This window comes from Tachysurus vachellii, chromosome 12 (genome assembly GCF_030014155.1).
Source record: "Tachysurus vachellii isolate PV-2020 chromosome 12, HZAU_Pvac_v1, whole genome shotgun sequence".
In the NCBI taxonomy this organism is placed as follows: domain Eukaryota; kingdom Metazoa; phylum Chordata; class Actinopteri; order Siluriformes; family Bagridae; genus Tachysurus; species Tachysurus vachellii.
In genome coordinates, this window is record NC_083471.1 from 25,332,962 (window position 1) to 25,347,250 (window position 14,289).

General features: G+C 40.8%; 1 protein-coding gene across 3 annotated transcripts in view; it reads left to right on the plus strand.

Annotated features, from left to right (window-relative positions):
- gnb1l (guanine nucleotide binding protein (G protein), beta polypeptide 1-like) overlaps positions 1 to 8,220 on the plus strand; it is a 35,502-nt gene extending 27,282 nt beyond the window's left edge. For all 3 annotated transcript variants that reach the window (XM_060883878.1, XM_060883880.1, XM_060883879.1), the window contains one exon: positions 7,302 to 8,220. In XM_060883878.1, coding sequence (XP_060739861.1) covers positions 7,302 to 7,568 — 267 coding nt within the window. In that variant the 3' untranslated portion in view covers positions 7,569 to 8,220. The remainder of the gene's footprint in view (positions 1 to 7,301) is intronic.
- Positions 8,221 to 14,289: the final 6,069 nt, after the last annotated feature.

Consider the following 14,289-nt stretch of genomic DNA (forward strand, 5'->3'; position numbering starts at 1 on the left):
TTATGCGTCTGATCTGTGTGTAAGAAGCCAGGATTGTGGCAGCCCAGGTGTCAGGAGGCCTTAATCACAGGTTTTGCAGCCGTGTGTGTGTATGTGTGTGTGTGAGAGTGTGTGTGTGTGTGTTTCTGAATGAGCAGTGTGTGTTTCCCCCCTGCAGACGGACACACTGCTTTCCGTCAGCGTGATGATGAGTTGTTTCAGTGTGTCAGCGTGAAGTCATCCAGCTGTGCCCAAACTCGGATAGCCCTTTTTCTTTCTTTCGTTTTTTTCCCCAAACAAACCATCACACCTGTGCCAAGAATGCACTGTAGTGAGCATTTTATTGGCGATCAGACGTTTGCAAAAACCTTTCAGCTGGAAATCTAAAGTTGAGACAGCTTTGAGTTTTTTGGCCAGTGTGCATGTGTGTGTATGTGTGTGTAAGTGTGTGAATGTGTGTGTATGTGTGTGTATATGTGTATGAGTGTGTGTGTATGTGTGTGTGTGTGTATGTGTGTGTGTGTGTATGTGTGTGTGTGTGTATGTGTGTGTGTGTGTATGAGTGTGTGTGTGTATGTGTGTGAATGTGAGTGTGTGTATGAGTGTGTGTATGAGTGTGTGTATGAGTGTGTGTATGAGTGTGTATGAGTGTGTATGAGTGTGTGTGAGTGTGTGTGAGTGTGTGTGTATGAGTGTGGTGAGTGTGTGTGAGTGTGTGTGAATGTGTATGAGTGTGTGTATGTATGTGTGTATGTGTGTGTATGAGTGTGTATGAGTGTGTGTGTGTGTATGAATGTGTATGAATGTGTTTGAGTGTGTGTATGAGTGTGTATGAGTGTGTATGAGTGTGTATGAGTGTGTATGAGTGTGTATGTGTGTGTATGTGTGCTAGAAAGAGATTAATAATACATACTTGTGTTCAGCCCAGTCTGGGAAAAAAATACTTGGGCAACACCATAAATGATGGATCTTAAAGAGTGATGTATAAAAGAGTTGGAGGTTTGTTGCAGAACATCGAGCCACATCTCTCAGGAGAAAGCTTTTTATTAATGTGAGCTAAACATCATTTATTCACGAAATAAAACAATCGGTGACGTTTCTATCTTTGGAGGATGTAGTTACTCTTGGTCCAAAATCATCTACTATGTAGCAGTTATATGAGCAGTTATACAGCAATATGGACAAAAATTTCAAGTGAAAAAAAAACAAAGCTAAATTTCAGGCCACACACAAAAAAAAACAAAAAAAAAATTCCAGTTGTCAGGAAACAGGAAGCGGTCGAAAGGACGAGGTAAAGAGAAGCTTTTTTAAACAGTCCAAAATCTGGAAAACGTTGTGGTAGAGAAGACGAAGCAAAAGGTCAAAAAACCAGAACAAGCAACCAGAAACAACACTTGGAAATGCACACGTGGAAATAGCAAAGATTCGAGGTGGCTGTTAGACGTTATTCGAATTCAGTGGATGAAATAGAGCTAAACTGGAAACAGGTGCCGCCAGGTGACGTTGGATAAGTTCTGAATGATTTAATGTCTTTACTGGAATCGAATATGGCGTCGAATTGGCTCCTGGAGCTGTAATACGTTGTAAGTGATAGAGCCAGGTCAGGTAGCAATAAGGGGGCAATGCTGTGCTTGGATAGTCAGGTCATCTTCAACACAATAGTACCTTTGGTTCCAGTATTACAGCACAGGTTCATTTAGATTATGTATGGTTACACACATCGGATGCTGTCCTTGTAAGCTCAGGTCAGGTGACTGTGTTGGGTAATACTCATCAGGTGCTGTCCTAGCTACGTGAGGTTAGGGACCAAGGTTGAGTACTAATGGGAGGTAACATTAGATACCATCCTTGTGAGCTAAGGTTGGGTAACAGTGTGGGTTAATAGACATCCATTGTCTTTGTGCATGCAGGTCAGGTACCAGTGTTGGTTACCCTACATCAGGTGTACACTGATCTGGTACCAATGTTGGTTACCATACATCAGGTGTACACGGATCTGGTACCAGTGTTGGTTACCCTACATCAGGTGTACACGGATCTGGTACCAATGTTGGTTACCGTACATCAGGTGTACACGGATCTGGTACCAGTGTTGGTTACTACACATCAGGTGTACACGGATCTGGTACTAATGTTGGTTACCGTACATCAGGTGTACACGGATCTGGTACTAATGTTGGTTACCGTACATCAGGTGTACACGGATCTGGTACTAATGTTGGTTACCGCACATCAGGTGTACACGGATCTGGTACCGGTGTTAGTTACCGTACATCAGGTGTACACGGATCTGGTACCAGTGTTGGTTACCGCACATCAGGTGTACACGGATCTGGTACTAATGTTGATTACCGTACATCAGGTGTACACGGATCTGGTACCAATGTTGGTTACCACACATCAGGTGTACATGGATCTGGTACCAGTTTTGGTTACCGTACATCAGGTGTACACGGATCTGGTACCAATGTTGGTTACCGTACATCAGGTGTACACGGATCTGGTACCAATGTTGGTTACCGTACATCAGGTGTACACGGATCTGGTACCAATGTTGGTTACCACACATCAGGTGTACACGGATCTGGTACCAGTGTTGGTTACCGTACATCAGGTGTACACGGATCTGGTACCAATGTTGGTTACCACACATCAGGTGTACACGGATCTGGTACCAGTGTTGGTTACCGTACATCAGGTGTACACAGATCTGGTACAAATGTTGGTTACCGTACATCAGGTGTACACGGATCTGGTACCAATGTTGGTTACCGTACATCAGGTGTACACGGATCTGGTACTAATGTTGGTTACCGCACATCAGGTGTACACGGATCTGGTACTGGTGTTAGTTACCGTACATCAGGTGTACACGGATCTGGTACCAGTGTTGGTTACCGTACATCAGGTGTACACGGATCTGGTACCAATGTTGGTTACCGTACATCAGGTATACACGGATCTGGTACTAATGTTGATTACTGTACATCAGGTGTACGCGGATCTGGTACCAATGTTGGTTACCGTACAACAGGTGTACACGGATCTGGTACCAGTGTTGGTTACCGTACATCAGGTGTACACGGATCTGGTACCAATGTTGGTTACCGTACATCAGGTGTACACGGATGTGGTACCAGTGTTGGTTACCGTACATCAGGTGTACACGGATCTGGTACTAATGTTGGTTACCGTACATCAGGTGTACACGGATCTGGTACCAGTGTTGGTTACCGTACATCAGGTGTACACGGATCTGGTACCAACACAGCAGAATGTTAAATAAATAAAAATGCAGGTTAGCTACTGCACTGCAGGGCATAGATTGGATAAGAACATGTTTAGCCACAGATCAGGTATGCGGATCGGGTACAAATGAAGTGCAGATCAGGTACCAACGTGGGGACACGGTTAGATTCTAACACTCAGGGTATGCAAACTGCTTCTTCCAAAGAGACACAGTTTACGTATGAAAACAGGGGACGTAGATTGCGTAAAAGCAAACAGGGTCGTATTTCAGGTAGTGAAATCACTTTGGGAGTCGACGCAGGTGAACACAGTTGAGGTAAAATTCCTAGTTTTGGTGGAGGCTCAGGATGATCAGTGACACAAAGAATGCAGATCAGACGTTGACTCCGCGCTGCAGATCGGATAATAACAAGAGACACAAAACAGATAAAGAACCAGGGTCAGTGACTAAGGTACCACAGTGGATAGGAGCAGCAAAGGAACTTATGAAGTATTCCTAATTCTCCTTTTAATTGTGAAGACCTCCTTTTTTTATTCCCTACTTATTTAATCAGGGTAAAAATAGAAGTGGTAAGTTTCCTCAACATAATCGATGTGTTTTGTGTGAAATCCAAGTGTATCTCTGATAAAAAGGGAAAAAAAGTAAATGAGGGTGGTGTCTCTCTTTTCTCCACCTTTCTCTTAAGTCTTTCCTTTTTATATTTTTATTTATTTTCACGTGGTCGTTTTATCATCCTGGTATGTTCTCTTAATGAACTGGATGTATTTCCCTGACACAAACTACGGGAAGGAAAACAAACACAGATAGGCACATTAACCCATCATTATCAGCACAGTAATTCAGACCAGATGGACCATTTAGGGCTAAGCATACCAGCTTTAGTGCGGAACGATCCATCTCTCTCTGTCCTTCTCGCACACCCGCTCTCCTCCTCCTCCTCCTCTTCTTCTCCGTGGGAGAAAGTTGCTCCTCAGATCTGGAAGTTTGCGATCCCTGATTGAGTTCCGTTCCTGATCAGGTCAAACCCAGGAGTTGTATGAGCCCCTACGACCAAGGTCAAGTTTCTCTGGCTAATTTTGTGTGGAAATTAATTAAGGAGAAAGGGAAATTTCATAATAACTTAATACCCACCTGTAGTGTTCATTTTTTACATCAAAATGTTTCAGCTTGGATATTAAATTGAATATCAGAATTGTTTAGACGTGTTTCTCCAACATCCTAACCATGACGTTAACGGTTCATACAAGCTAGACTATTCTTCGATTAGTTCTCAAAATTGTGCTAAGAAAACTTATAGTACTGTTAATTATTGTCATGTTAGAATTTCTACAAAGGCAATTAATTTTTGTATTTTTTTTTAATAAATAAAATACTAATAAAACCAAAACACACTTATAATGTTACCTGGGAAATTCTGAATATTTTCTACAAATCGTGTGAGAGTGTGTGAGAGTGTGTGAGAGTGTGTGAGTGTGTGTGAGTGTGTGTGAGTGTGTGTGAGTGTGTGTGAGTGTGTGTGAGTGTGTGTGAGTGTGTGAGAGTGTGTGAGAGTGTGTGAGAGTGTGTGAGAGTGTGTGAGAGTGTGTGAGAGTGTGTGTGAGTGTGTGTGAGTGTGTGTGAGTGTGTGAGAGAGTGTGAGAGAGTGTGTGAGAGTGTGTGAGAGTGTGTGAGAGTGTGTGAGAGTGTGTGAGAGTGTGTGAGAGTGTGTGAGAGTGTGTGAGAGTGTGTGAGAGTGTGTGTGAGTGTGTGTGAGTGTGTGTGAGTGTGTGAGAGTGTGTGAGAGTGTGTGAGAGTGTGTGAGAGTGTGTGAGAGTGTGTGAGAGTGTGTGAGAGTGTGTGAGAGTGTGTGTGTGTGAACATACACAAATTACTAAACCTGTCTCGTATCCATAACCTTATTCATGCTTAACAAACATTTCTATAATCAGATTTCTGAATATTTATCTTTTCATGATCTTTATTTTCATGAACTCCAGTTTGTTAATAGCGCTGAAAGAAATCGCTGTGTTGTCAATGCTTAAAGCTCGGTTTAAAAATCGCTTGGAATTTGTATTTTTGAAGCATGGACTTTGGATCGTGAGCCTGTATTACCATTTATCTGAGATGTCTTTTTTTTTTTTTACCCATGCATTAAAGTGATGTTTGCTAGCGTTTCTGACACACAGCACTTTTGCCAGCGCATTCCTCTTCTCTCTCGCTTTGGGAATACCTGGCTGCTTTATATCTTCCACATGCACGCCCGAATGGCTCTGATTTTGTGAGCAGGAGCACAAGCACGCTGACGAATCCTTCACTGTCTCCAAACGCAGACGAGTCCATCAGTCTCTCCGGACAAAGCTTATGAAGTCGATTTTACGCTCGGCCGTTTGATTCCAGTGACAAGACCAGATGCCTCTTGTTGAGACGCAAAACACATGCACATGTATACATTCATCAGTGTGTTCATTATAATTCCTCACAGTATATCCGTTTGTGCACGTGTACACACGCAAACCTGCTATGTGTGTATTTATTTGTACACCTACTGTACATGCTTAATATATGTAGACAATATTTGTGTTTACACTCATATACCACACTTATGCATACATAGGTACATACATACATATAAACACATACAATATATATTTATGTACACAAATACACTCAGTCTTGCTACACACACACACACACACACAATTATTTACTTATAGAGCGTCTCTTGCCAAAAACTACAAACACACTCATATATGTGTATATAATAAATTCAGATCTACAGATTATACTTGCACACGTTGGTGTGCATGTGAAATGTGAACAGGTCTTCGGTCAACCAGATGAATGCGCTCGCGCCGAAAAAGACTTACGTCCGCTCGCTCAAGAACACACACACACACGTGCAGAGCATACGGCATGTGGCCGTTCGTGCAGCACGTACCTCCGTGTCTTTGTACCAGAGAGCGACCGAAGATAACGATCTCGCTGTAATACTTTACGGTATGTCACAGTGTTGCCCATTACGGAGATTTATCTGGTCTCCGAGCCACCGTAGATCACAGAGAGTCTGTACATCGGTAACGTTTAGCAGACGGCCGTTTCTTACCCTTATTTATTGGGTCCCTTACGCTGCTGCCCACAGCTTTTACTGTCAAAGCCAACACTTAAAGAAATAAAAAACTTCCCAAAGAAAGCTTTCAGCAAAATAACTTCGCTTTCTCGTTTTCTCTTTTGTCCTTCAAAGATAGCTTAGCTAGGCTTTTTATTCCAAACCAAATAGTCGTAGGAGAAACGTTTCAGTGCTCGCCGGGCGATGAGTGAACGGCTGGAGTCGTGAGCAGACTTCCTCTACTAGGTCGTCTGGGTGTCTGTCATCGCATCAGCTGATTGGTGGATCTGATCACAGATCTCTGCTTTTTTGCTGTTTTTGAAATATATGCATGCATGAGAAGTCTCAGTAATTTAAACTGCTAAAGAACAAGCTCATCTGTCTCACTTGTTTACTAGTCAGGAAACTTAAACGGCAGTTCCTCTTCATTATCCAAGACCGACCGCCCCGAGCGAGGCTTGATTCGTTTAGATTTTCAGTGGAAAGCAAAGCTGGCTGGTGATTTCCATATGCTAGTTTGTGATAGAGTGGTTCCTATTAGAATATATTCTAACAAGTAATGGGCTAATTAACCGTCTGGAGGCTTGATCAAGACTTGAAAATAACAGCCATCAAGAATAATTTAGGATGTTTCTTTGAATTGTTTACGTTCTTGGAGGAACGCTAGCAAAACGTTACTTCTAGTGTTTGAAAGTTACGCTAATGTTGTACCCCTTTGTTCCCGACAGAAAGTGTTCTGGTGCCAGTTAGAAAGTCGGTCGCTACTCCGATAACTTCCAGATTTGGTAGATGTTTTTATCTCGGAATCAAATTATTGTGATTCAGTAGACCTTTGATGGTTGAAGGTCTTGCTCAAATACACAACAGGGGGTCTCCGGAAGTCCTAATATTTGAAGCTTGTGATTGTTTGGTGATTGTGATTGTTTGGTAACCATCCAAAACATACTGTACCAGCTGACCTTGAACTCCTTCCTTGTGGCCCCACAGATTAAGGACACTGTGCCATTGACCAATCCCGGAGTGTCCCATCTACGTATCCGTGGTGACAGTAAGATCGTTGCGTCAGGCGGCTGGGACGGAAGCGTGCGGATTTTCGGCTGGAAGACGATGAAGCCGCTTGCTGTCCTGCAACATCACAAAGATTTGGCTCACTGTGTGGTGTTTTCTGACCATCCGGAGCCTTCGACACGTCTGATGGCTGCAGGCTCAAAGGATCAGCGCATCAGTATCTGGTCTATTTACACAGAGAGATAAATGAACCTTTTTCACTTCCTAGGGCACAAAATGTCATTGTAAGTATATTAAGGTTACATCGCAGCATTTTAGAAATTTTCTCCCTCTTGAAAGGATCTTCCTAACTTGCATCGCATTACAAGAAAAGTGGGTTTTGTTCAGGCTTAAAAGTTTGAGCTTGGCACTCAGATACACACAAAGTTTGATGATGAATGTTATGACTGGGGTTCTGGTGCAGCCCTGTACTTCCAGCCAGAAGGATGAACAATCAATAATAATCAATTAAATAACTGAGACGTGAATGGAGTGAGTCTTTAAGAATGCTTTCAGAAAACTCCGAGACCATATGCCTATTAATTCAAGCCATGTGTTCCAGCATGGCTCCCATTTCTTTGTGTTTATCTGAGGCTATTGAAGTTAACACAAGTTCCCATCTGCTCTGTGCTCCAGGCCTGATTTAAATCCCAGAACGCAGTGACTGAGCATCATTCACCAAACACCCAAATGTTGGGTTGGTCTCGTCATACGGTACCTGTGTGTGATCGTTGGGAAGCGTCTAGAATGTCCTCTGCCATTCACGTGGGTTCATTAAGCTTGGCAGTTTTTTTGCTGGAATGTAAAGCCAAGCCAAATGACATTTGAGTGGAAAATAAAGTCGAATGTGTTTAATAAAGACTGTTGGGTTGGTGAACGTCATTTAGGAGCTAGTATACGGTATTACTGCTCAAACACTTCTGCATCAAGTAGCATCCTGAAACGAACAATCTCTTGTCAGGTTATTCATTAGCCGTCTTTACCGAGCTTAAAGCCCGAAAGGTCAAACGTTTTGTTTCAATTCATCAAGCAAGGTCAACTTAATACCACACAAACACAAACCGGCTGCGTTTTAATCCGTTATGTTGTCAGGCGCAAAGCTGAACCGTTTTCCAGTCTACATTGTTTGCTTTCCTGCTTCGATAGATTTGTATTTGCGCTCTCAAGTCGCACCTGAGCGTCCGCGCATAACTCACCGCTTGTTTTCTTAGAAACCGGTGGCGAGCTTAAACGCTGCCCTGTGGACTGACCCTGCCTGCATTCATCACACGAGTTAATCAGTAGCGCATGGACAGGCCTGTTTGTTAGCAAGATTCATTGGGCCTGCTTAGCCAAGAAAAAAAAACAAATCTGTTGAAGTGGGCGAATGAATTGCGACACTGATTGTGTTATTATGTTTTATTACACTGAAATCCAGTGAGAGTGTGAGAGATTAATCAGCTGTTGTTTTTTTTTTAATAAATTAGTTGTGTTTTTATTTCAGCGTGTAGTATAGCTAATACTCCTTCACCAACACACTCTCAGAAGTTATGGCACCAATGGCGTTACTTCTCATGGTCACTTGGGTGGGATATTTGTATCTTTATCAAGGAACGTGTTTGTTTTATTCGTTTTTATTAAAGCTTTGGTGGTACATCAGTGGACCAATTATATACCTTAACTTATTTCTATAGGTAAAGGTACAAACCCACTGAGACTTATTGTGCTACCCTTATTGTGCTATTTCTAAGAGTGTAGCATGATCTAAATTTTCCTGCCACAAATTTAATTTATATTGATTTAAAAATTCAAAAAATAAAAGTTTTGTTCTCATTTAAATACATTTATTACTGCACATCCTTCGTTTGAGCAACAATAAAATGAATAGTGGTTCAAGTTCAATGTTTTTTTGTCTGCACGTGAGGATTCACGCGCCTCTTTCCCCAGACGAGAAAACATCAAACCGTCGCGCGCACTTTGGAATACCCCATCAGACTGTACCGGAAGAGGACATGGGGGTTGTTTAGAGGAAAAATAACAGCGTGTGAGTCGCCGGCCGGAGGAAGGTGGAAGACAAAAACGCACTTCAATTCACTACGGACCTTCATTAAGTCAGACCTTGTGATATCTGGACATCCTTTCGAAGTTTTGTCCGTGACCTCTGACTGCAAATCTCCCCCAAAATGATAATGGCTTCCTACCTCCATCTCCTGTATACTTTGAATTCACCCAACAAAGCCTTCCGTTATGCAATAAATCAAATCCTCGTGTGCGCATGCCCGAAGACATCTGTAAACATCTGCTTTATCGGTTGTATAGTACAAGATATTACAGTCTGTTAATAATCTCATTAAACCAACGCATTCCCTGGAAAGATAAAAATCATCTTGAGCTCCGATCATCTATTATATTATAATTCGAATCATTGACAAATGGCTGGATTCAATTAAATTTAATATTTTTGTCGCACTTCTTTTTTTTTTGTTGTCCTTAAAAGTTATTTTAGTTATTAGAAAGCTCAACCATTTTTTAAAAAACAAGCTACACCAGGATAATTAAGCAGCTGCAATTTTATTCAGGAAACTTAAAAATCCCTAAATAAAGTTCATATTATTCAACTTACAACTTACATTTAAGAAGAATTCATAAATAATGATGGTAATAATTAATTAATTAATTAATTAGTAATGATGATAATAAATAAATGATGATGATGATAAATAAATAATAATAATTAAGTAATAATAATAATAAAGTGCAAAAATAAAACAGGTGGTATCATCAAGGGGACGTGTTTTATTCCTTAAAACGAAAGCACCTTAAGATACAAACATGTTTCCGTGATAGTGCACTCCATCCCAGCGACAAGGAAAAGTCTTTGTCTGAGATTTAAGCCTATATCAAAATAGTACCTAATTATTGGTCACGATTTATTTTGACACATTAATAAGTGCTTTTTAGCAGTTTAGTCATTCAAGAAGTCAATAAATGCCTCCGACAAAAAGTACCTGCCTTGCATAGTGCTAACACTTCAGCTCCTGAGGTCACACAGGTCAGTCCTCTATTGTCCTCCTACTTCAGCAAGCTGCCATTAGTCGTAAAGGACAAACTGGGTATTGTGTTCATGTCGCAGTGTGACAGCCCAGGGCTGCTCGGGCTTAGACAGGTGGAAAAGATGGGCACTTTTCATGACCCCGACGCTCACTTTAAACCTCAGAAATCTCAATGTGTGTCTCGGCGAAGCGAAACTGAGGGCTTTACACACACACACACACACACACACACACACACATATATATATTAACTCATTTAAACAGACTATTCTGCTCTCCAGTTTCACCGTCGTCTGATGTGCTGATGTGTTATTACGTGTTATGACCTGTCATGTTCGAGACAAAATATCCGTCAGCGATGGCTAATGTGGCGTATAATATGAGAGAAGTCGGAAAGTGTGATTCACAAAGACTTTAGTCTGTAAAACTCCTCATTATGTTCATCTAAATGATAAAAACGCTCGGTTTTAGAGCTTGTTTAATTCTCACTAATAGAATAATAATAAGAATAATAATAATAATAATAATAATAAGAAGAATAATCATACTACTACTGCTACTAATAATGATATTAATAATAATAATAATAATAATAATAATAATAATTATTATTATTATTATTATTATTATTATTATTATTATTATTATTATAGCGTTGAGTTATTTTAGCTTAAAAAAAGCAAAACTGTTTACAAGCTAAATTGAGTTTAGTTTTATTGCAGACTGGATTTACAAGTTATTCACGGTATTTATTTATTAATGATTCAAAATCTAAAATCACAAATTGTTGATCTTTTCTACTCTATACTAAAGAAGTGGCCTAAAAGAGACATTTAGTAAATTAATAAGTTGAGAAACAAACTTTCCTTTTCTGTTATCCTATGAAATCGAGTCAATAATGATAAATTGCGCCATTTCTATAATTTGACATTTTTACACTTTGGTAAATAGAATAATATTAATCTCACAACATTATACAAACAGCTCAGATGAGGAAAAGATTTTTATTGTTTTGAAGAAAAAAGTAAGCCGTAAACCATTAAAACCATTTGGTTTCATTATTATTGTTATTATTATTATTGTTGTTGTTGTTATTATTATTATTATTTTTATTATTATTTTTATTATTATTATTATTATTATTATTATTATTATTATTATTATTATTATTATTATTGTTATTATGATCCTGTTCATAACCGAATTTAAGTCGAAATCGTGCCAGTGAATCATTCTAATAATTAATTTACCATACTAAGTGTGCGGCTAGTTATTAGTTATATAAATATATTGAATATTGACGTATCCACCCCCCCCCCCCCTTTTCCGGTGTTATAACTGGTTTAGCTGCGCCCATTAAATACAACTTGCTGAAGTTTCCATTTAGCTCATATAGATGCGTGTGTGTGTGTGTGCATGTGTGAGTGCATGTGTGTGTATATGTGTGTGTGTGTGCGTGTGCGTGTGCGTGTGTGTGTGTGTGCGTGTGTGTGTGTTTATGTGTGTGTGTGTGTGTGTGTGTGTGTGTGTGTGTGTGTGTGTGTATATGTGTGCGTGTGCGTGCGCGTGCGTGTGTGTGTGTATGTGTGTGTGTGTGTGTGAGTGTGCGCGCCGGTGCTCACCTGCTAGCTCTGCGTTTGCATGGAGAACAAACACAGCTGTGAGGAGCTCATAACGGAAGCGTCTCACTGTCCGGTGTCCTCACGGGGCAAAATCATCACCAGGAGTCCCGGTGCTCCAGACTGCTCCTTCCTGCCTTCTGATATAACCCAGGGAAGGGAAGCTGCTTATGACAGTAACTCTGACCATAATAACATATAGAATTGGGTTATAATATACTGTAACATATAAATACTCTAATCTTTAGTTTTATGTAATAGCGACAAAAGCTGCATAATTAACACAGTAAATTTATCACTGTCCTAAAATCCAATGTATCTGATCAAAATATATCTGTTTTATAGACCTGTCTTTTTTCGCTCATGAATCCTGATGGCTTTTAGTTCTTCCTGCTTCTCAGTCTGTCTCTTAGTCTGTCCCTCAGTCTGTCTCTCAGTCTGTCTCTCTGTCTGTCTCTCAGTCTGTCCCTCAGTCTATCTCTCGGTCTGTCTCTCGGTCTGTCTCTCAGTCTGTCTCTCGATCTGTCTCTCTGTCTGTCTCTCAGTCTGTCTCTCAGTCTGTCTTTCGGTCTGTCCCTCAGTCTGTCTCTCGGTCTGTCTCTCAGTCTGTCTCTCAGTCTGTCTTTCGGTCTGTCCCTCAGTCTGTCTCTCGGTCTGTCTCTCGGTCTGTCCCTCAGTCTGTCTCTCAGTCTGTCTCTCGGTCTGTCTCTCAGTCTGTCCCTCAGTCTGTCTCTCAGTCTGTCTCTCGGTCTGTCTCTCAGTCTGTCCCTCAGTCTGTCTCTCGGTCTGTCTCTCGGTCTGTCTCTCGGTCTGTCTCTCAGTCTGTTCCTCAGTCTGTCTCTCAGTCTGTCTCTCGGTCTGTCTCTCAGTCTGTCCCTCAGTCTGTCTCTCAGTCTGTCTCTCGGTCTGTCTCTCAGTCTGTCCCTCGGTCTGTCTCTCGGTCTGTCTCTCAGTCTGTCCCTCAGTCTGTCTCTCGGTCTGTCTCTCGGTCTGTCTCTCAGTCTGTCTCTCGGTCTGTCTCTCGGTCTGTCTCTCAGTCTGTCCCTCAGTCTGTCTCTCAGTCTGTCTCTCTCTCTCTATACATCTTACACAACCTGGATGTTTTTTTTTTCTTCTTTTCCTTCCTATGGAACCATTACCTCAAACAAAAAAATGTATATGAGCAATTAGTTGTCGCCCAAATTGCTGGAAACATTGTTTAACCTTTGACACCGCAGAAAGTAGTTAGGTGTCAGAGGTCACAGCTTGTTTTCCTCTCCGACAGTCGCTTTGTGGAAAAAATGCGGGGAAATCTTTGTGGGATGCAAAAATAGAGTTAAATGAGGATGTTGTAAGAGCTAGTGAAAATCAGTGTAGAGCTGTAGGGCTTTAAAATGGATTTCAGTTCTTTCTTTTTATTACCGCTTATTTTAAATAGAGTTTACGTCTGTATTTAAAATTGTATTGCAATGAATTTTCCTAGATGATCGTGTTCAATCATTTCTATATAAACGTGTCACAGTTTATTAATCAGCGTCATCATTATGTCTCTTCTCTATTTCATCTTACTTTTATTATATTAAAGCAAACATTTCATAAGTGTTTAAAACTGCTTCATGTTGTTTTATAGAATCTGTCCACAGGCCTGAAGGAATTCAGATGTACAACCAAGCGGCTGAAGCGATATAATAAAATAAAAACCGAACCATGAAACCTGTAATGTTATTTTTTGGTGCTGCTGTTGTTGTTTTAAGTAAAAAAAAAAAAATTCTCGATAATAGATCAAAAGTTCTTCAACTTATCCAATTGATGGTGTGCAAATACTTGTTTTGCCCAAGGAACTGGTGTCGAACCTGTGTTTGAAAAATGTAAACACGCGTGTGGCGGCCTGCACGGCGCAGGTGGACTGACGTTTCTCTTTGATGCCTTTGCAAGTATGAATTGTGTTAAACTGTCGAGCCACTGTTTGCCAGACGACTCCAGATTTGCCATCCGGAATAACTTTGCGGTCCTGTCTCTATCCCTCCCACCTTCCTCCTCTCTCCCTATGTGTGAGGTGAACTTTTTGTTTTTGTTGAACGAACCGGCTATAATTTTTATGCATTCTGCAGTCTGCAGTGTAATGAAAATGAAATCATGAACATGTTAATGTTTCAGTGCTTTCTTTCCAAATCAAACATGTATTCATCATGTTTAGACACACATAAGTAGAGCAAAGGAGCCTTTTTTGCCCCCTGGGCTGTAATTAGATAAAACCCTTGGGGAAATCTGACAAGGACTGAAAAAGGTAATGGAAAA